At 45.2% G+C, this 23,267-nt stretch overlaps 1 protein-coding gene across 2 annotated transcripts in view; it reads left to right on the top strand.

Moving 5' to 3' along the window:
* Positions 1-2,739: 2,739 nt before the first annotated feature.
* Positions 2,740-23,267, top strand: part of LOC136053136 (store-operated calcium entry regulator STIMATE-like) — a 29,236-nt gene continuing 8,708 nt past the window's right edge. For both annotated transcript variants that reach the window (XM_065743797.1, XM_065743798.1), the window contains exons 1-5: positions 2,740-2,848; positions 12,398-12,446; positions 13,034-13,129; positions 14,803-14,924; positions 22,198-22,310. In XM_065743797.1, the coding sequence (XP_065599869.1) occupies positions 2,740-2,848; positions 12,398-12,446; positions 13,034-13,129; positions 14,803-14,924; positions 22,198-22,310 (489 nt within the window). The remainder of the gene's footprint in view (positions 2,849-12,397; positions 12,447-13,033; positions 13,130-14,802; positions 14,925-22,197; positions 22,311-23,267) is intronic.

Here is a 23,267-nt window from a genome sequence, read left to right as displayed (position 1 = left end):
CCACGTTATGCTCATGTAGCATGGGAATGGCATGGAAGGTGTCATGGCAGTCATAGAATGGCTTGGGTTGGAAGGGACCTCAAAGATCATATGATTCCAGCTCCCCTGCTACGAGTAGGGTTGCCAGCTGCTAAATCATGCACCGCAGCAGGCAGCTGTATCTTGGGAAGCAAGGTCTCAATACAAGTAACAATTGTATAGAGGAACAAACATTTTTATTGTGATAGCTGCCTTCTTCTTCCTCTTTCATCACTTTTATTGCTGAGTAGAACACCATACAGTATGGAATACCTCTTTGGTGGGTTTAGATCCCTCCCCTCCCCTCTTCTTCCCTTGTAAATGGGACCCTGCACCTATTTGCCTCTTCAGAGAGATAGAAATTCTTGGGGGACAAAAGGTGTAGGGACTGCTGTGGTACATCTTAGTTGCCAAAATAGTGTAACAGAATTTAGGAGCCAGAGCGCACAGATCTACCACTGGCACAGCCAAGCCTTAAGGGTTGTTTGCACAGGTTCAAAAAATCCAAGTATTTTGAAGTGCAAATCATGCTTTTGGTAAGCCAAGGCTGTGGTTTCACAGCGGAGTGTCGAGTACAAATAAACACTAAGGGATTGCTGCCTCTCTCTGCAATGAGGGGCAGGAAGGGGTGAAATCAGGATTTTCCTCTTTATCTCTTTTACAGCCTGTGTGTTTTCACACATAACTGGGCTCCCTTGTAAAAGCTGCAGCATTTGAAAATAAAGCTTCAGATAACTTTTCATTGCTGAGTGGAGCAGCAGGGAGAAACCACCACTACTGGTTGGCAGGAGGACAGGATGAGAGGGAGCCTTGGGAAAGCTTCCTTTGTACATATATACACAATCCACTGATGCATCCCAAATACCATCTTTGATGAATAATTAGCAGGATATCGATAGAGAATGACATTTTAAGAAATATCCATCTAATTCAAATGTCTGTGTATGTGTTCTCCAATTGTTGTGCAATACTTGGGCAAAGAGAGCCTGAGGCAATTCCCAGATGCAAAATTGTCATCCAGCAACCAGTTCTTGCAAATAGTTCTTTAAAAGCAGATGAGGAAATGTAAGTAAAAGTAAAACGTGTGAGCTAAAGTAAATCTGTGTTAAGATACATACTGCTTAATAGATGCCAGCGGGGTGTTCAGCTGGCTTATGTAATAATATCAGCTTTCATATTTAGTTTAGAATTTGATATAAAGGCAACTGATCACAAGACACAAATAGATCTACCAACCCAGGGGAATTAACCTTCTTATGAAACTACGTTGCACACATGAAATCAGCTGAAAATGACTTTGCAAGTTCAAACTTCCAGCTTGCTGATTGAACTCATGATTAAATCGTGATTAAAGCTGGTGACTTGAGCATCTGCCAGTCCACAGTTTGGTTCACCCTTGAAAAAAGGAGGGACTATTTCTAACAGAGGCTATTTCATCACGTTGGTACCAGGGGATGTGTTGACTCAGATGAGGAGCAGTTCTCATGATTTTCTTTAGTGTCCTGTAATGTTTACCATTGATTTTAAAGCTACTGCTTGGAGTCATATGATATGATGAGATTTGCAGCCAGCTTGGTTTTGTAGCTAAACGCAAGTTCCTAAGTCTTGAAGTCAAGGAGGAAAACTCAGGCGCGTGACCTCAGTGCTCTCAGAAGATGACGTGAGTGTACTGAAAAGAAAGAGAAAACGAAACCTGCCCTCAGGGGAGGAGGCTGCAGAGGGGGAGGGGAATGGTTAGGCAGAGCAGCAAGTTTGAGGCAACAGTTTAACATACTAACTCCATCAGTAGACCCTGCAGTGTAGCAGATCATCCTGCCACAGATTAAAATCCCCCCCCTCCTCAAAATCCTCCCCCCTCAATTCCTCCTGAGACCCCCACCTTCCTTCCTGATTTGGCACCAAAAAGTCCTCAAGGGTGCTCCATGTCCTTTCCATCCCTGTACCCCCCAAACCCATTAGGACCCTCATTCACTCTTCCCCAGCCCAGCCCCCCAAACCCCACAGGGGCCCCACCCCAAACTCCCCATCACTTCACCACAACATTTACTGGGACCCCCAGCCTAGCAGCTCAGTCCCCAAGGGGATACCCACACTCCCTCCCTATCCTGGCATCCCAAACTCTACCAGGATCTCCCCCAGCCTGGCACCCTGATCCCTAATAGCATTCCCCAGACAACTCACCCTATCCTATCCTATCCAACGTCACTGGGAACCCCTCAAACTGGCACCACTGGGACCCAGGTCCAATCTCCCCATCCCAGCACCCTAAACCCTGACAGGACTCCCACAACCTAGCACCGCAGTTCCCACTAGGATACTCAACTACCCTATCCATCCCAGCACCCTAAGCCCCATCCCCCCCCAAAAAGCCCCAATCCGCATTCCCAATCCCGACGCTCCAAGCCCCAGCGGAACATGCAAAACCTGGTACCTCTATTTCTACCCCTGCCCAAGCACTCCAACTCCCGCCAAGACACCGGCGTGAATTTTCCACCCCATCACCCCCAAACACCAACCGAGTCCCCTCTACTGGACCAAGCCTAACCCCACACCCACTCTCATCGCTATAACCCACGCCACTCCCCGTGCCCATCTCCATCCTTATGCCCCTCCCCCCACCCCACCCCACCCCACCCCCGGGTGTGGCCGCCGGCAGCGGATCCGCTTTTGTAGGCGTCGGGGGCGGCCGCGGTCCCATTCCTCGCTCCGCTCCGCTCCGCTATGGCCGCGTCCCGTCCCGCTCACGGCTGCGGCAGCGGAGCGCTGCTCGGCCGCTTCGGAGTGCTCCTGCAGGCACTGCTGGCACTGTGCGCCTTCAGCACGCTGATGTGTGAGTACCGCGCTGCCTCCGGGGCTCTTATTTGGGAATGGGGGAAGCCCTTTACCGGCACGGGCTGCCTGGGGAGGCTGCGGATGCTCCGTCCCTGGAGATGCTCGAGGTCAAGCTGTGCGGGCTTTTTCGCTTACCCTTCAGCTAGAGAGATGATCTTTAAGCCCTTTTCCAGCCCAAGCTATTCTGCGATGCTGTGCGATCGCAGCCCTTTTCTTTGGGCATCGCAGCCCGTCTGCCGGCGCTGCTCGGAGCTTCGTTGTCTCTTCTAATTCGTGAAGTTTTTCCTGTGAACCTATAAGGTTGGGGAAGGGTCGGCGGCGGCTCGCACCCGGCGGTTAGGACGCCAGATGCTCGCTCGTAAAACTGTTGTTCCGAGCCTTTATCTGATGGTAATGAGGCACCGCGGAGTCGCGGCTCTGGTGTGCGAGCTCAGTGGCTTAGAAAATTTTAATGAAGGATGGAAGCCAGCGGTGTAAGCAGGGCGAATGTGACAAAAAAATAAGATGGGCATCAGGTATAACAGCTCCTCTGTTGCGTTGTGGTGTTGTTTTGCTTAACTTTCCCTTAAAATGCGAAGTTTTCGGGTTGTGTGCCGCTTGCTGGGAAGGGATGGTAATGAGAGAAAGCAGTGAGAAGAGGTGGGGACACTGGTGCTGTGCTTGGAGCAGTGGGTGCTTCTCCTTGGGGTTAAGTGGTGTAACACTGTAAGGGGTGAAGTTACCATTTGATATTAATCATGTTATTATTGTTAGCTGATACGTTTTATAGATGGTGTAATTAGAAAGATTATTGGGATGGAAAAGAGACAACTGATAGAGAGATGCTCACCCGCCTCTGAGGATTGAGGCTCACAGGGAAAAACCCCACAAAGGAGGAATCTCCAACAAGAGATCCTTCCCCAGTGGTGGTCAGCCCTCACATGGAGTATAGGAGAGGTGGAGTTGGGCTCCACTCCTTCTGCTCACACAGGTGAGTTGTCTTCACCTGCACTCCTACAGCTGACTCAGTGTTCCCTTCAGTGGTTCAACAGTTCCCATACAAACACAAGATTTGATCTGTTGTCCTTGTTTTAATAACCTGCAGTGACAGTAACTGAAGATTTAAGTTAAGTTGAGGAGTCACAGATCTTGAATCTGTGCTTTCTGGGCTTAAGTGCTTAATGCCAGTCAGCTTGTGAAAGAGTTCTTCCTGTGATAGCTGATAGCATTTTTCAATGGGAGTAATGAAGTTGCAGTGCTTCACAGCCTTTATTTCACTGAATGTTAGCAGTAAGAACAGCCTCGTGGCCTCCCCTCAGCCTCCTGCTCTGGGCCAAACAAGCCCAGGGAGCTCAGCTGCTGTTCATGTCCTTGGACATGAGCATCCTCTCAGTTAATTAGGAAAAAAATTCAAAAGCTCTTCTTAAGTGGCTTTCTTGTGAATCTGTTCAGTGGCTGAAGCTGTGCCCCCGGGTATGAACAAGTTTCCAGCCCTAGGCTCCTGATTACAGCTCATCCCTTGGCTGCCTCTAATTCACATCAGGTGTCTGTTACCTATGCCCCACTTGCATGCTCTCAGATTTTTCTGTTGAGCAACTTTTTGCAGGGCCTGATAGTGACAGGACAATAGGAAACGGCTTTAAGTGGAAAGAGGGGAAACTGGCTAGATGTTAGGAAGAACTTCTTTATTTGGGAACTGTTCAGGCACCAGCATGGGTTGCCCTGAGAAGCTGTGGGTGCCCCATCCTTCAAAGGGCTCAAGGCTGTGCTGGATGGGTTCCTGGGCAGCCTGATCTGGTGGCTGGTGATCCTGTCCATAGCAGGGGGTTTGGAACTAGATGGTCTTTACCTTTTTAACCTAAGCCATTCTATGATTAGGATCACTACTCGGAAAGTATTCCTCTGACCTTACCAATGCTCTCAACTACTTACTCTATCCTGTCTTTAAGGTTGTAGTCAAACCCATCTGCAGTGTTGTCTGGGGTTTACTCTGATTTAGTAAATCAAATGAGAATCAGTTGTAATCCTTCCTGGCTGCCTATTGTGGTTTTGGTAGTGCCTGGGCTGGAAGGACTCTTGGTAAGAGAATTAAGATGTGAACGCTTGAAAAAAGCTGCAGAGCCTTGTAGCTGTGGTTGGCAATCTAGTTTCCCAAGCAAGAACTTGCCCTTGGGAAGGTCGTGATGTGATAATTGAGCAATTCCATCTGAAGTAGTTGTCAATGCTTAGCTTTTGTGTGGATTTTGCAGTTGCTGCATAGGGGTTGCCCAAACTTGTCACTTGGATGCCAAAACCCTCAGAGATAGAAGATAGAGGTCTTGCGTAGGTATCTTACTCGTGTCTTTATTTTTAGATTAAATGGGGCTCAAGTGAAATAGATCTGGGGAGTCACTGAAGAACGTTGCTTCTCTATTTCCTCTGTTTTTAGTAGCAACTGTGCTAGGGCAGTGTTTTGTGGTTCTGGCCCAAGTTGCTGGTCCTGAGGTAGGACTGTGGAATAGGAGCTTGATCATAAAAGCAAACAGTGCTTCTCAGTTGTGGAGGGAAGCTCTTGGAGAAATCATAAAGTGGCTTGGTTTGGAAGGGATCCCAAACAGGATGCCCAGGGCCTCCTCCCACCAAGCATGGGACATCCACATGTATGTCAGGAAAGAGAAGAACTAAATGATAGATCACTGGATCTATGTAGACTTGCATTCTCTTCTTTTTATACAAACCTGCCCAGGATATGAGAGCGTTACGCTATTGTGCCTGGGACAGGCTCTGCTGTCTTTGCTTCTTCCAACATGAGCATGTGACTTTGATTTGATTCATCATACTGAAGTGAGCACTTTACCACCCCTTCTTGTGGGAAAAGTAAAACCACAAAGATTTGCAGCCTAGGAGAGGTGTGATGCTTGGGGCTTTGACTCTGGTAGTCCAGATCTGCTTGTAGGTTAAGCAAGAAGCATATGGCAGAAGTCCTGAGACTTCTACTTCAATACGTTTGGGAACTGAGCTTGAAAATGCATGTTGTGCTTTCTAAGCTGTAAAAAAAAAAATGTGGCATTTAATGTGCTTTGTTAAGCAAAGCACAACTTTCTACTTTTGAACTTTTAAAGCTGTTATGTTCATCTCTTCTTGGAAGTCACCTTCTGAACTGCTAAACCAAGTGGTGTAAGCTGTGTGCTAAATGATGGGGAGAAGTAAAATTGAGGAGGTTCCTGCTTGCTGAAGGAACAAATGGGTTGGGTAGCAGATGAATTAGAGCTGCCTGAAGTTAAGCATAACCCAAGGGCTGTGAAGCGCTGTTGGACAAGTTCTGCTGCATCTGGTGGGTGACTGTTAAGCCTTCTTGCACAGAGTTCAGAACCACTTACAAGGAAGTTTGTCCTTACAAGGGGTGGAGGAGGTAAAGCTTTAGGGAGAAGTCTGTTAAGATTTCCAGTTGGTTTCTTTTTTGGTATTTGTGAGAGAACTGACAAACTTGAAGCTTAAAAAAAAATCTGTTACCTAACTTCATTTGTTAGGTGTTCTCTTAATTACATCATCTTAAGAGATAAAGCATTCCCATGTTTAAAGTGTGTTTAAAGGCGCTGACCTGGAACCTGGAGTTGCTTTGTGTGTAGAGCCTCTGCTGCCTCTCCCAGGCAGAGATAGAATGACACTTCAGCTGGAGTCCAGTCCAGGTTTCTTCTAAGACCTCCTGGTCAAATGGAGCCTGTTCCTAATATGTGCCTATCACTAATGGTTTTGTCAAAAATGGTTTTTGATCACTTGGCCCTTGAAGGCACTAACATGCATGTGTTTGACCCACAAGTTTTGCTGCTTTTTTTTTGTTTTAATGGAAATATAAAATCAGAAGCTTTATGTATCTACATTAACTATACTTATATGTGACTCAAGGCAGTTCTTCACTCAATGTGGTGGAAGGAAGCAGAGAGGATGGACACCCATGCTCTAGTGGCAGCCATAAAAATCCATGTAGGAATGGGTAATATTGCATGAAGTAGGACTTGAAACTGAGTACTGCATGACCTTTACCTGAGCAGTTCATGTTCCCTGTTAGTAGCCTGCTCCAGCTGAGCAGGGTGAATGATGGGCTGATGCTCCTGCTCTGAGTTTCAGAGCTTGTCCAGCAGTGTGCTTGTGGATGACTAGATTTGTATGAGGGATGGGAATAGGTGGGCTGAACAACACTACAACCAAAAGGGAAGAGTAGCTGTTAGGTACAGTTTTGGGGAGGAAAGATGTCTGAGTGATTTTGTTTTGGAAACTGCAGAATTATTCCTTTTTGTAAGATCTGTCTGCACTGATCCGAAAGCTCCAGTACGTGGCACTGTGCAGGATTTGGAAGGTTTGCTTAAGTCCATTGCTTTTGCAGAACTTTGAGTGCATGAGCCTGCTACTGATGAATGCTTCCCTTGCAATTCAGAGCACTCTGTGCCAGGAGAAGCTTTTTTCCTCTAGAGCAGCCTGGTAATATCCAGATATGTTCAGTAGCAGCTGGCACCATTTATTTCCCTGTTGTATCATGTCTTGCACTCCCAGAGGTAATCCAGAGCATATTTGCCCATTGTTGTGTATAGATTATTTAGCCTACTTTGTTGAAGGTATGCATGTTCTTGAAGCCTTCATACAACAGTGCTTGGGGAGGAAGCATATTATGCAAGTGGCAGAACATAGGTTTGTAGCATACCCCTTCTCAAACCAGTGATAGGTCCTCTGCTGCTGAGCCCTGCTCTGTGTTGAGGTGGAATGTGTTCTGAGTTTTTCTATCTTGCTGGCAGCATGTCTGTGAGCAGTGACTGCTGCTTCCTCCCATTGTGTCTGCAGTCTGAGTAGCTGCAAGCTCACGCTAAAAATAGTGCAGCCTCCATAGCTTTGGTCTCTGCGTCCTGCATGTTGGCTTCTTCCTGTCTCAGGCTTAGAAAAAGCCTGGGAAAGGGTGTGTCCTGCAAAATGGGTTGAAATGTGTTACTGGAGGCCCTAGTACCTATAAATAAAGTGGAGGATGGCAGAGGGAGAGTGTTTCCTGCGTAGTACAGTAGTTCTGAACCCTCTTCTGTGAGGCCAGAAATCAGGTGGTGTGATGCTGTTGCAAAAAAAGTAAGCTTCCAGATTTCCCTGGTAAAAATCCCTTAGCATGAGGTAAGCTTCCCCCTTTAGTTTTGTAGATACTTTACTTAGGAATCTCTTGATGTTCTACTTTGCTGCTACTCTACTTAAATCAGGGGTTTATTTCCACAAGGGGTAATAGGCAGATGTGTACCTGCACTGATGTTGTCTGAATGCAGTGTGTGGTCAGTGGGGATGTAGAGAAGGTGCTGCATAAGGGATTGCTCCACTGCATGGGCAAGGTGTGAGGAACAACAGAAGATAATCTGGAGCTGTGCAAGTCTTAATTAAAATTGGAAAATTAATTAAAATAAAAGTAGGCTGTAGGGGAGTACTGCTGCCATCCCATAGCTTCAAGGAGCTATACATATCCAGGGCAGACCAAGCTGCTCCCATTGCACTGCATCAAGAAAGCACCACGAATGCCCACCTTCTATTACTCTGCAAAAGAAAAATGTTTGGAAAAAAATCAAAAGGGATGAGGGATTACCTTACCTTGTTGTTTCCTGACTCTTTGCAAATCTATAACTAAATACTCTTCTCTCTTTTTTTTTTTACTTTTCATGGATTTCTATTTAGATGTCCAAATTCATCCTAGGGAATTTCAAGTGTCTGTGATCTTCATCCTCTTGACTGAAGAGGAAGGGTCTGGGAGCATTTTGTTTCCTGCCTTGCCCATTCTTGGCCATAGGCAAAAGGCATCTCTCTCAAGTTGCTGTTCATCTTCCTTTCCTCTTGCTGAACTTCAGGGATTTTTGTCTGCTGTAACTGGAGCCAAATAGGAGAGGATGTTAACTTGTAAGGGCACCAATTCAGGCTGTCACCTCAGTGACTTGATTCCTTTAAGGAGACAGATGGGGATCCTCTTTTCCTAACACTTCCTTTCCTACCTAATCTTTTCCTGTGATGCTTTAGACCATGTGGTGTAAACTCTGCTACAGTTCCTTGGAGTATCTTCAGAGTTAGGCTTTGTAAGGTGGCCTCTTATTCTAGAGGACTGTCTTCAAAAGCCTTTCTGAAGGAAATGTTTTTCCAGTGCAGCTTATGTCCTCTCATGTTACCATTTCAATGAAAACTTGTAAGGCATCATTAGGGATGTGGTTGAAGTACCTCCCAGTCAAGGGATAAGTCGCATAGGAAGAGTCTGGACAAGCAGACTTCATCTCCCTCTCTTTATGTCTATTACAAGGATCTCTAGCTGTGAGCATGGGGAGTTGGTTCTTTGTTTAGTATTGTCTTCAGTGAGCTGGCAATCCTCTCCCTTCTGTCTTGTGCACCTAGAGTTGTAGAGTTGCTCGAGTTGAAAGGGACATTCAGAAGACACCTAGTCCAACTGTAGGGTGAACAGGGACATCTGTATCTGAGCAACTTCAAAATGCTCAGCCTGGCCTCCTGCACTAAGTGATTTTAATTGGTTACAGGTGCCAAAATTCAGATCACAGTTTTGTTTGTATTTCCATGCATGAGCATGCATAACTTGTCCTATAAAAGATCAGTCCACTATCGAGATTTGCCAGAGCTGTGGTTGCAAACCCATGCCTTCAGCTGCTGGGGAAAACTCAGTGGCCTTGGTGAATAGAGATGTACTTAGATAAGAGCAAAAAGATACTTCAGTTGTTCCCAGAGCCAGTTGAGCTTGAACATCCATCTGAGGATCTGTGCATGCCCTGGCTCAGATCCCCTGCAGGAATACTTGGAGGATAAAGTATATCCAGGGATACTTGGATATACTTTGTCAACCCCTTGAGGTTTCAGAGACCTGCAGTCATTTGTACGTGGATTTAAAATCGTTCTTAACCTCTGGGTCATGGCTACTGAGCTACTCTGCCTGTTCAAGCTCCAGTGATCTTGGCTGGCTGAATTCAGAGACAAGATGATGCAGCTCTGAGCAGTTAATGCCCTATTAAGCAGTTAATTATTTCTCTATAATACTAGCTTTTATCTTTAATACAACAGTTTTACCGTCTCTGATAATTACATGGTCTCAGATAACTCTCTTAAATCTAATGAGGCATGACAATCCATGTTCAACAAAGCACCACGCCATTAACTTCTTACCTCTTACTTGTCATCTTATCTCACTGAATTACTGTATCTCTAGCCTGAGTGGCTGTAGATACGTATATGTCACTTATCATTAGGACAACAGTAAAAATCATCCCTGATGCTCTTGTGGTTGGGCTGCTGGTCAGCTTGGAGCTCTTCAACAGCTTCTCTGTGGCACTATACTCCTTGCCCCAAGTTAGTTCCAGCTTGAAGACTTCTGGCCTCTCAGCTTTGTTAGTCTATAGATTTTTTTTTTAGTTTGTGTGTGTGGAAGAGTGAGATTCTAGTGCTTGTTTGGATGTGCCTGAAGTCCTAGAGCTGAAGGATGTATTTCTTTTGTGTGTCACCTTGTCATTGTGCCAGTAAGAGGTACAAAATTCTACTTCACTGAGGATCCAAGCAGGGGAATGCCTAGGTCTTTTCAGGGTGGACCAGGCAGGAACTTCCCAGGGAAAGCAGCCCGGAATCATCCCTTGGGGGCAGATGGTTGGGCTCAAGCTGGCAGGTTGAATACTCAAGTACAGTGAGACTCAACCAATGCATCATTTAATTACCATCTAGATGCAAGACAGGAGAAAGCAGTTTATTTGGAAACAGCTGTTTCCAGCTATTGTGGTAATATTTTCTTGCCAGCCTTTGCTGAGCTTGTTGCTCTGTTGGTTGATCTTTCAGTTGATGAGTCTGTGGAGGAGCGTAATCTAGAGCTGGATACGGAATGTGTCTGTTCTGCTGTTTGGTTGACTTTTGAAGTCACAGAGTAAGCACAGAGCTCCAAGAGTAGAGACTTGATGATAAGCTAGATAGCTGGTGGTCCATTCGGGCTTCAGCAGCCTGTTTACTCTTAGCACTCATCATAATGACCTGCTTACTATTGAGCAAATCTGGGAGGTGTTGAAGGGCTTAGTCATTCATGATCACAATACCTTTGAGATAAACTCCCTAAAGAAGCTTTATGCTGATTCATACTCGTGTGTGCTGTGGCTTTCAGGTTCTAGGTTCCACTGGGTGGCACCTCCAAGCACTGCTGTGCTCATGTCCCAGGGTGGATTGTCAGGAGAGGAGGATGTATTGTGTTTTTTTTTCAACCTCTAGGAAGAAGTGACAGCTTAGTATTTTTAAACTCCAAGTTCTTGTTGGAGCTGGTTGTTTTTCAGGAATTGATCTCTTCTCCATTTACATGGAGTTTTGAGGCAGCAGCTGGAACTGGAGAGCCTCTAGACTTGTGAGATGGCTGCTTGCACCTACACCTAAAGCAAAATGATGCTACTGAATGCTCTTTTATTAATTATGTTGGGGGGGGGAAAACAATCTCACAGGTCTCCTGGCTACACGGCATTAATATCTTAAGATTAAGGGAAAAGGACTTGTCCTGGTAGGTGATGCTTTGTAATTACAAATTCTTAGCTGGATTGACAGCAAAGCAGTCAAAACTTCTGCACGTAGTATAGCACTAGGAACTTTCAGCTCCTATTTGGGCATGTAAAAGCAGGCTGAATCCAGAAAGAACATAAAATCTGTAGACCAAGCAACCTGGGACCTTTGAAGGTGCTTCTGCAATGCTCAGACCACTGTGAGCAGAACTGAGATTAAAAATGAGGAACTTAGTGTTATCTGCAAGCAGTAGCAATGATAGGCAGCATTGGAGGGTCCTGGAATAGAGGACCTGAGGGGCTCTGAAGAGGGAGCTGATCTATATGCAGAGAGACTTCATTTAAAGTATTCAGGTATCTCTTCAAGTCTTATGGTTGGTGGCACTGAAACCACATTTCTGACACAGCCAGTGGACATCCAGAATGCTGTGTAATAAATCAGTGTTTTCGTAGTCTCCAGTTTGTTGGCATGAACTTGGAGCCTCATCTGTTTGCAGTTTGGTCCTGGCACCTTTATGCTGGGAGTACTTCCTGACTTCTGGTCCTGTGAGCTGTAAGGAGGGATCACAGAACTGTAGGGGTTGGAAGGGACCTCTAGAGATCATTGAGTCCAACCCCCTGCCAAAGCACTCCCTTGCCCAGGCTGCTCAGGTAGATGTTTTAAGGGACATCTTGAACATCTCCAGAGAAGGAGACTCCACCACCTCTCTGTGCAGCCTGTGCCAGTGCTCCATCACTGCACTGTGAAGAAGTTGCCATGCACATTTGTGTGAAGCTTCCTGTGCATCATTTATGACCAGTTCCCCTTGTCCTGTCACCACACGCTGCTGAAAGATGTCTTTATTGTGCTTCTGGAATGCCAAAGCTCGATGGACTGACTACTGGGGTACATGGTTTGATGATTGCTACCATAACTTTGATTTGCCAGAAGAACTATGAGGGCTAGGAGATAGTGATGAACCCTTCCAGCTTCCCTGTGGCCCCTTGACAAGGTATGGAAATACATGTCTGTTCAGCTCTGCTGGTTAATATAATCTCTCTAATTTTCTTCACAGTAAAACGATTTAAGGAACCAAAAGAAGAGAGGCGTCCCTGGAGGATATGGTGAGATTTCTAAATTTGTATGTTAAGAAACCCATGTACTTCTAATATATTTTTTTCTACTATCAGTCTTCACGGCTCTGTGACTGTTCTGTTGGTATTTAGTCTTTAAAATGCTCTGCTGGTACTTCTCAAGACAAGCTTCCTAAAGCAGCTCGTACTCCCTAGAAATAATTCCCTCCCTAGCTCCTCCAAAAAAGCTTGTTTTCACTATAAATGACTGATGCAAAAGGTTATGGCCCTCTCATATCTGCTGACACAGCTGCACATGGGCTGTCTTTCAGACCAGGTCAAGCTTTGGTCCTAAATTCAATTAAACAGGTAATTACATCTGATGGGTTGGATGATCCCGTGGATTGGCTGCATGGTCAGGCTGGCTTGCCAGTGTTAGCAAAGAAAAGGAGAGCTGTCTCCTGACTTTGGTTCTTCCTCTAAAGTTATTTGGGGATAAATGGAATACATAATTCAATGGAATCCCCTTCTTGGGTATCAGAAATACCTCTTGGAGCAAAGCAGGTCTGTGCCCTGCCTTGGCCTGGCTGACCTCTGCTGATGCTCTAGGAAACTAATACTACCTTTTTTTTTTCTAGGTTCTTTGATACCTCTAAGCAAGCAATTGGTGCTCTCTTCATCCACTTTGCCAATGTTTTTCTGTCTGATATCACTGAGGAGGACCCTTGCTCTCTGTGAGTACTGAATGCGGGACAGGGATGGAAGTGCCTCTTCCATAAAGTTGACTTTGTGAATCCTCTCTAAGCTCCAAAATGCTGCTTAAAACTTCCTGGCCCATCCTCTTTATGTTAGAATGCTGCACTTCAGCCACAAGTTTGGCTGGGACTAAATATAACCACTAAAATGATTCATGATTGCTTTTAAACTGACGTTTGGAAACAACCCCATATGTGCTTATGCCTTGCCCTTCAGTTTCTCTTAATGTGCTTGGTGTTTCTGTGGCCTGATTGCCTTCAGTCCTGAACTGGGCAGCTTAGGACTCTGCAACCCTGTCCTTGGGCTCTGACACTCCTACACTGTGCATCCTGCCCAGTATGAACTACTGGAGTCCCCTGTTTGTATTGGGAGTGCTCTGGAAATTCTAAGAAGCTAGTTTGAGCATCTAGAAGTGGGAGATCCTAATGACTTTTTTAGTAGAGATCAAAAGCAGATTGTTTTCAGTATCTTTGTTCAGATTCAATATCAAACTCCGAAAGAGGAATTGTTCATTCCTGTAGCTCTGTGCTTGGTGGTGTTTTCTCACTGTAGAAGCATCAGACCTACTGTTGCAGAATGAGATGCCAATAACACAAATCTGGACAAAGAAAATGGTATGAGATTTTTTTTGAGAAGTTCATTAAAATACCAGGCCCTGAGTTAGAGATGGATCCTTGCAGTCCCCAGAAGGTTCCTTCAGGTCTGTCTCCCTCATTCTTTCCAGTGAGGCTTTAAACCTCCAAAGCTGCAGAGCAAACTTATCAGGCCTAAATCTTCTGATAGGGATTGATTCTGCTGCTGGACCTGCAGTGGAAGCCCCAAACCAGAAGCTGTCAGGGACCCCAGAGTGCCTTCTGTTGAGCCAGAGCTTATTGCCTCTCTTTAAATTTTCTGTGCTCAGAGGAGCATTTTACAGTTGCTCTATGAAAGTGACTTTCAGCCTTTTCAGTGGAGCACTTGTGATGTCCAGCAAGATTAAGTTTCTCTTGTGTAAAAATTCTGGAAACATTTAGAATTATTAAAGTTGAGAAGACCACTGCAATCACATAATCCAACTGCCAACCTATTACCACCATACCTACTAAACCATATCCCTCAGCTGCATCTACTCTTTTGTTGAACATCTCTAGAGATGGTGACTCCACCACAGCCCTGGGCAGCCTGTGCCAGTACCTCACCACTCTTTCTGATAAGAATTTTTTTCTAATATCCAACTTGATACTCCCCTGGTGTAGCTTCAAGACATTATATTGGTTTAGTTATGCTTCTCTGAAGCTTTGGTTTTAATCTGAGTAAGAAAAGAAAATGGTGTAAGTGGAATCCTCTCTTTTTGGGGAGTAAACCTTAAGCAACACTAACCCAAGAAGTGTTTGATGCTGTGTGAATAAACGAGCAATGCCAGGGAAATGATGGAGCCATCTTCTACTGCTGGCCAGGCTTGTAAGTTGAGGAACTGCTGATTAGGCTATAGGTAAATTCAGTAACTTGGAAAGGTAGGGAAGCTTGGATTACAAAGTAGATATTTAGATCATGGTTTTTGATGGATATCCATATTGAAGGTAAAGTATACTGATGCTTATTTTATACAGACTTGAACACATTTGAACCCTGTGTTTTGAAGCTGTACAGAGTGACTTTTTTTTCTTCTTAGCTACCTTATTAATTTCATCCTTGATGCCACACTGGGGATGCTGCTGATCTGGCTTGGTGTGAAGGTGGTCTCCTGGACTGTGCAGCGTTGGAAGTACACACACTTGGTCTTTGGAGAATATGGTATGTCTACAGCTTTGCATAAAGGTGACTTGTCTCTTCTCTGAAAGGAGAGAAGAAAATGGTGGGTTTAGGAGAGAAAGATGAACAGGCTACTTCTGTTATCTGTCAACAATCAGTACTGAATCATTAAGGCTGGGGGGAAAAATCATGAAGATCATCTAGTCCAATTGTCAAATCAGCCCTACCGTGACCACTAACCCATGCCTCTCAGTGCCATGGATGACCTTCCTTTGAACACTTTGAGAGATAGTGACTCCACCACCTTCATGGGCAGCCTGTTCCAACGCCTCACCACTCTTTCTGTGAAGGAATTTTTCCTATTCTCTAACCTTAGCCTCCCCTGAATGTTAGTTGTTGTTTTGGGACATGGCTAGGTTGTGGTAACTGCTGTTAGCCATGCTTGGGCACAGAAGATTGGTGATAAAAGGTTGACTATGTCCTGAGGTATATAGTCCTTCAATTACATGCGTATTAGAAATTATGGTGTTTGGATGTCATGCTGTTTTTAATTTAGGACTCTTTTGTGGATGTTTTGTTATTGCATCCTCTAGCCTCTGTTTGAAGTATGCAACTCTTGCAATTGTCTTGAGCGTGGGAGGCATCAACAGGGCAACAAGAGTGGGTTATCAAATGATGCAGGTTTTTTTTTCAAATGACTTCTGAAAATCACTTTTAAATGCACAAAGGCTTGTCAGCCTCTGCTTCAGTTCCTGTGTTGAGACTCAAGGAAAATGTTTCTGAAAAAGAAAGGCTTTCTCCAGTGGCTCCACTAGAGGGTAGCACTTCTCTTCAGAAGGAGGAGAGCAGCGCTGCTCTGACTGCAACGAAAAGAGGAGTTAACCCTTAAGGATATTTTTTATTTAGGAAGTACACATTATTCATACGAGTAATGTGAAGTCTATTTAAGTCTCACTCCTTTGTATTTTTAGAAGCTGGTGAAGCTTGGACTGAAGTGGGATTAGTGTGGAGACCACACTGATTTGTAAGCTTTAGCTGAGGCCTGTGTTTGCTGCATAAGAGAGGGAGTGCTACGTGTACATGAATACGTTTCAGCACAAGATGGAGGGGATGGTTGGGTCTGTGAGGTGGCTAAGGCTCCAATGTTCTAAAATCATTCAGATGAGACAGCAGAGGAGTAAGTATTCCTGATTCAGGCACTGGTGTTTATTCCCTTTTTGAGCAGTGAGTGCTCCAAGCCCAACTGCAGTCATCCCAGAGCACTGCTGCACATGCCACGTCTGCAGCTGAACAGAAGCAAGGAAATGTTAATGTGTATTGACAGCTTTAGCCTTGCAGAGCAGTAATGAACTTCTGCTGACGTTTCCTTCCTCAAAGTCTGGCTTAGACTACAGAAACAACTTGTTCCTCCAAGGAAATCTTGGTTTTGTTAACAAAAAAGTTTCTGCTGCTGATTGAATTTAGCTCTTGAACTGGTAGTGAAATCCCATCCACCTGGCACTGTTCTTAGTGCAGGTCTTTGGCTGGGATGACTGTGATGGAAAAGTAAAATAGGACTGAAATAGCACATCCAGTGCAATCCTGCTGCAGAGTAAGGAAACAGGACTCATCCTCGTCTCTGCTGTGAAGTAACTTCCAGACTAGTTTGGAAGATGCTGGCAAACTCTGCGTGGTTTGATATAGGCTTCATTTTCTGGACTAAATGCTGTACCAGACTTGCATTGCTTTCCTCAGTTATCTCAAGGAACAGAAGCTTGTGTGTTCCTGCAGAGGATGATGGGCAGGATATCACAAAAACACCAAATCCATGACGTAGCTAGAACCTACACTGTTTACTTGGGCAACCAGCTGTTCAAAACTGGTTGTTTAAAGTAGATTATTCTTATATTTCCAAAAAAAAAGACACCCATTCTGAGATCAGTCTCTTGAGTCCTAGCCAGAGGCTGCTGAGGCCCAAAATGACCTGTTTTTAGCTAGTAAGGAGTCAAAAGTTCCTACACCTTTATGCTTCTCCATCTTTGTTAAGCTCTTTGGATTGCCTTTAATGCTTGGCTGCCATGAATGAAGACTGGCAAGGTTCACTCTTTGTTTCTTTCAAGTAGGTTTTGGAAAATGGTGGTTGATAAACTCCAGTCTCCAATCTGCCAGCCCTTTATCCTCTTTCCAGTTCTCAAGCCTATAAGTAGCTTGCTAAAGGGAAATCTCTTGATGGCTGCAACATCCCAGCACTGTGGATGGACCAACTCAAATATTCAAGTACTTCTAAAATAGTACTTTAAGGCAAATAAACTCTATCGACTTGTATTAACAAGTGAGCCAAATGCTGAAGAGCAGCATCATGAAATGGTGAGAAGTGGATGTCATGGCTTGGAAAGCTGTGTTGGAGCATGGCTGTGGTCACTAAATAGTCTGCTTGATGCTCTGTGTTCATTTGCTGCCTGGAAGTAGGAAGACAATTGCTTGGAGGCCTCCAAAGTCTGTTCAGTGGCCTGTTGAACTCTGCTGGTCAAATTTAGTTATAGCAGAGTGTGCTGTGTGCCAGCTGCTGAGTTGAACTGAGGACCTGTGTAGGCTGCTCTTGGCCCTGCTGTGATGGCGTACAAAATTTCCATAATAAATATTCCCATGAACTGAAGCAGCCAAGGAAGCTGGCTGCTAATGCTTGAGGAAATATTGCTGAAAATAGCTCTAACCTAGGGGACTGTTTTGTCCTTAGCATGCAATTCAGATGCTTTACTGATATTTCTTACTTTGCTCGGTACCTGGTGTTGATAATGATGTAGATATCTTTGTCTTGGAGGTACAATTTAAGTACTCCTCACTAAGAGTTCCTATTGACTCCCTGTCCTCACCATCTAACCCATGCAACTTTCAGTGTGTCAGATACTCTCTTTCTCTCAGCCTCCCTGTGCAATCTGCTCTGGCTATGGTTAAGCATTTTTCCACCTGCTCAGTGCATGCATAGTCCCTGGAAGACCATAAATAAAGCTGTCTGGCACTAACACGTGGGCTCTGACAGCTTAGTACGTTAGACAGCTTGGATTAAAACTAATCCAGTTGTATGGTAACAACTCGCATACCTCGGGCAGTGCTGCTTTTGCGCTGCAGGCAGTTGGGCTCCCATGCACAAGCAGAACATGGGAGATGTGTCTGGGGTTGCTGCAGGCACTTGGGATCCTGGGTATGTGTCAAGGAGGTGATGGTGGGGTAGGGTGCTGGAGGAGAACAGTCAAAATGCAGTGTGCATCCTTTCCAGGGAGCTGCTCAAAGGGAGCGTGATATGTGGCTTTCTCTAGCACGTCTGCAGAGGTCTTTTGTGCTTGTTCTCTTCCTTGCACAGAAGGAGAAGCTTTGCTTGCAGCATAGGGGAGGGCACTGAGTTGGTTTCTGCCTCCAGGGGCAGATGAGGTTTTGTTGGTCAGCATCTTGTGTGGCAGGAACAGCCTTGGAGGCACTGTCCCAGATTTGCTAGTGGTAACATCTGATATAGAATCATAGTGGTCTTTCCAACCACAGTGAATTCAAGATCTTCTAGTCCAACCATCAACCCATCACCACCATATCAGGAGAATCTCTCACATCCATGGACTAAGGCATTTCTGGGCAGCACTTGGCTCACTGAAGACGTAGTGTGTCATCTATAGATGCTTCTGGCTGTAGGAATCTGACACCTAAATGAGCACCACTCTGTCACTGGGAGACCAGGATTCTGGGAAACAACTGCAGGGATGCCCTGTGATCTTCCTGCTGGATAATGGCAATGAAAACATTTAATACTGTGGTTCAGGATGCGTTCCTGTACAGAAGCATCCCATGTTCTGAAAACAAAGCTCTTTCTTAAGAGGAGAAAAAGGTTCCAAGACAGTAGCAGTGTGAGGCTGCTGAAGGTGATAGAGCAGATGGAAAAACATCTGACCCATAAGTCTGCAGGTCTCTGCAAATCCTTTTGCTGTTCATCCTAGCCATGTAAGAGTTGCCAATAACCCTCTGACTGCAGAGATGTGCAGCTGCTGCTTCAGGTGATGCAGGAAGGATCAGAGTGAGAAGCTGATATTTGATGCTCCGGAGGTGGGGGCACTTCTGACAAGGTGAGGTCTGGTGGGTAGCAAGGAAAGAAGTGTTTCTTTGAGACTGAAAGCGAGGGAGAAAGGGTTTAGGGGAAACAGAGGGTGAATCTGCCCTGTGCTGGGTTAGGAAGCAGGTGGTTTCTCTTACTGTTTGGATCTTGGCCTTGTTAGCCAAAGCCTGAGTTGTGGAGGGTGGGGACTGCGAAGTGTGTAGTATGCAGAACTAACCTCTATAGCTGCTTATGATAATGAATGGTAGTGACCCATTGCCAAAAGGGTGTGAGGGAGCAGGTATTTAGGAGGTATCTCAGGCTTGCTGCTGCTTTTGGGGAGGGCTGAGACTGTGCTGCAGGTGTCATTGCAAGCAGAGTGGGACAGCTGACACGCAAAGGGTGCTGTGTCTGTTGGTCCCTGTTTTCCTGTGTGGGATTGTCTGAAACAGCTGATGACACAAAGCAAAAGGCAAAGAGTTCAGCTGCAGGAAGGAGCCCATGGCTATGTTTGTTTTCTTGTTTTGTTTGTGTGAGCTCTGATAGATGATGGCAGCCTGGGAGCTTATTGATATGGGGGTATCAGGCAAAAAGCCCCACTAGGCTCAACCAGTGCTGAAAAACAGTAGGTACCAGAACTTATCAGGAGAGGCTGTGTGTGCTCCAGGAGCAGTAAAACCTCTCTGACCCCAGCCTTTAACTGCAGGCTGCCAGCAATGCTGCACAGGCCACCCATCCAGCTGCTGCCTGCCAGGGAATGCAGATGTGTACTTTCCAGAATCCTCAGTGCTGGTTGCACTTGCACGTAACCTTCCCAGCTTCTTCTCCGTGTAGTTCCTGCTGGTCTGGCTCTCAGCATCTTAAAACCACAGCTTCCACTTCCTTCTCTCCCCTCTTCAGTTGTGGTGTGGGCAATTATAAAGCTGGAATGCAAGGTGATCACATGCAGCTCTCTGGCTTGGAAACATGAGCTGGATGCCTCTGTTCTTAGCAGTGGCTTTTCAAATATTTTGGTACACTGCTAACAAATAACAGGAAGGACAAACATGCATGCAGACCTGTTTTTGGACTCCCTGGTAAGCACATTCTCCCAGTGCTGGACTTGGTCAGATAGCAGCTCTTAGTAAATCCTGGCCCGTGCTGCTGGTTTCTGTGACCAAAGGTATGCATGATGATTTGGATAGAGGTTTGCAAACTGCCTGTGTGGGCTGTCTCAGCAGCACTGTGCTGAGAAAAGCAGGGCAGAGCTCCCTGTCTGTTGCCATCCAAAAGTAGCTTGAGCATCCACCCCTCACAGTGAATTTCTTACACAAATGCAACTCCAAGTTCTGGCCCAATTCCTCTGCAAGCAAACGTTGCCAGGGATTATCTTCATCTTTGGATGGTAAGAGGAAGTGCTGCTTTTTTTTTTTTTGAGCCAGATCCTGCAGCTCAGTTTTGCAGACCCAAGATATTCTGATGACCTGGGAAGATGATAACCAGCTGGGAGGCTGCTTACAGAGGGCTGAAGTGAGCACATGTAATAGATACAGTGCCATTATCACTGCTAGCAATACAAATATGCTTTTTTATTATTACTTGGTAAGTACTCCATAGGAAGCATTCATATTTAATCAGCATTGATTATTTTTTTTAGCAGATCCCTGTAAAACTAAGGGGGATGGAGCCACTGTCTCTCACTCAGACAGTGTCACATAACCATTCGTTCACTCAATCAGCGAAAACCTAATTGAGTTTAGGACTGAAAGCTTTCACTTCTTGTGTCAGAATCAATGACCAGAAAGTTTTGGAAATCAGGCAGGTAAGATTTGGCAGGGGAGCAACTTGGAGGCGATGCATTTTAACTATTCTTAGCAGAGCATGCAGGGTATTGAGTGATCTTTGTGGAGAAGAGTTTTTGTCAACTGTTCCTATGAGGTTATTATTCCATAGAAAGGAATGGGGGTGCGAAATGATGTCTGTGAAGAAAAGTTTCAACCCACCAACTCTAGGTTTGCCAAGATGAAGAGAAATTAAGACTCTGATACCTTGGCAATATCTACTGGGGGTTGAGGGAGAAGGAAAAGATGCATCTCCAAGGCACTGTGCATTCAAGGCTCTCCCCAAGAGGAGGAGAATGTCACCCAAACCAGAATCCATCAGTTTAGCCAATCTCCTTGAAGTTATTGGGAATGCTTCTTTCAAGTGTGGTTCCTGAGTGTATGAGGGCTGCTGGATAAGCATGGGCAGATCTTGGACTGTCTCTCCTCATATGCATAAGGTGAACATGTGCATTGTAGGACACTTGTAGGGCTTCTGCTCCAGTGGAGCAGTTGACCTGAAAAGGAAAGGCAAGGGAGGGAGACATGAGGCAAGGAAGGTTTTAGTAGTTTTCTGCCCTTGGTGGATTTTGTGGGCAGGCTGATGGGGCATGGTTTAGTGGGAGTTAAAACTGGGTGATCTTAAAGGTTGAAAAAGACCTTTATGATTGTATTAATGGAGAACACAATGGGATGTGGATGGTCGTGGGCAGTGATAGCAACTGAGAGAGAATTTTCCATTGGAGTTTTGTGGTATCTCCTTCTCTGGAGATGTTTAAGACATGCCTGGATGCCTACCTGTGCAACCTGGCCTAGGGAGCTGCTTTGGCAGGGGGTTGGACTAAATGATCCCTTCCAATCCCTACGATTCTGTGAGATAAAGATATGAGGCTCTTTGAGTTTTTGGAAATGCCAACCAGAGTTTTGGTGAGCCATCTCAGAATCTGTTCTCAAATGAGTAGAAAGAAGTGGTTTCTAGAATGGAAGGCTGCTGGTGGTGTCTTGTGAGACAGCTCTCTTGCTTATAGCCAAGCTCAGATCAAAAGCATGAATGCAGTACAAAAGCCAGCTGTTGTATTATAGCAAACCTGCACAAATGGAGTGGAGTGCACTTCTCTTACTTCTTTGCATTAATTTGCAGAGGTTCAAAATGGGCTGCAAATAGAGATGGAAATCTACAGAAGCTTCTCTAATTCTTGGCATGTTTTGATCTTCAGAGGAGGAACGACCTTTAGATACAGCAGAGATGCAACCTTTTACCTTGAGTGTGCCTAGCAATGCATAACCTCTCTTCTAATTAGAATTGTTCTCTTTGCTGGTGAGCATTGGTAGCACCACAGAACTTTCAGTATGGGCACACTCTCCTTGTCCTGATGATCAACTTTCATGTCAAGCCTGAAGTAACTTATCTGCAAGGCTGTTTTGTCTTGTGTCTATGTACTGTGCTGTTTTTTTCCAGGTGAACCTCCACAAGCTGCTGCTTGGATTGGCCAGTGTGTCCTCTACCTGGTGATAGTTGCTGTGGAGAAGACTCTGATTAGCTTTGTTCTGCTGATCCCTGGTTGGACCAAGGTAGGCTCCTAAGCTGTGTTTTTTTTTCTTGTTGGTTTTGGCCTGCAAATAGTCCACATCACCACAGGTCTTTAATCCTTTTGACTTGTTGACAGTTCTTTGTGATAATTAGCTATTAAGTTTGAGGAAACATGATTTTTCAGAACAGCTTGGCTTCTGATATGTTCTCCTGCTCATCAAGATCTAGTGGAATATGACTGTATATCTTCAGCTTTCTTTTCCATTCTTGGAAGGATGAAATGGGCTGGGCTGGTGGCTCAGCTACTTCAGATCTGCCAGGGGATTTCCACATTATCTTGTCGAGTCAATGTGCTTGTGGTCTTGTGCCTAAATTAGAGAAACTGCTGGATCTTTCCAAATTAACCCCTACCAAAGTATTGCCCCACCCTTCTCCTCGTGGTTGTGTATGGTATCTGGAGGGAAATGTTAGTTTGTTGGGATTGTTTTAATTAAAGCATGTATCTTTTGGCAGTTGCCACCATTTATATGGTGGCAGGCAGGTGTCATGGGTAATTCACTGATATAAATGCTATTTAAGTAATTAAGGGTTCTTCCCAATATTGAGTGCATTTGAACTTGATGTCTTGTGCCCAACAGGCTGATGTGACCTAATTGTGTCATCACTTGGAGCAGTCTGGGAGCATTTATCTGTTCCTGTTCAAGGATTGTCTTTCAAATGCAGCAGCCTCCAGTGCTCAGACTTGGATGTGAACACTGATCTAGCGTGTGGCTGTGCAAATACATGGACTTTATTTTGTAGCTAGGCTCAATATGCCAAGAACAGTCCTACCAGCTGTTGTCACATCTAGTTTGTAAACAAAGTCTATCTGTACTCATTGATGAAAATAAAGTGCTTGGCAGCTGTGCTACAGGAATAGCCTAAGCCACCTCTGGTTTAAAGCAAGGGATGCAGGGCCTAGGACACAATGCATCCTGTTAGCAGCAGGCAGCTATTTG

Source organism: Cyrtonyx montezumae, unplaced genomic scaffold (assembly GCF_038088225.1).
Source record: "Cyrtonyx montezumae isolate F1298 unplaced genomic scaffold, pur_monq_1.0 scaffold_3, whole genome shotgun sequence".
Lineage (NCBI taxonomy): Eukaryota > Metazoa > Chordata > Aves > Galliformes > Odontophoridae > Cyrtonyx > Cyrtonyx montezumae.
The sequence above is the reverse complement of the archived record's forward strand: the minus strand, read 5'-3'. Positions and strand labels throughout refer to the sequence as shown.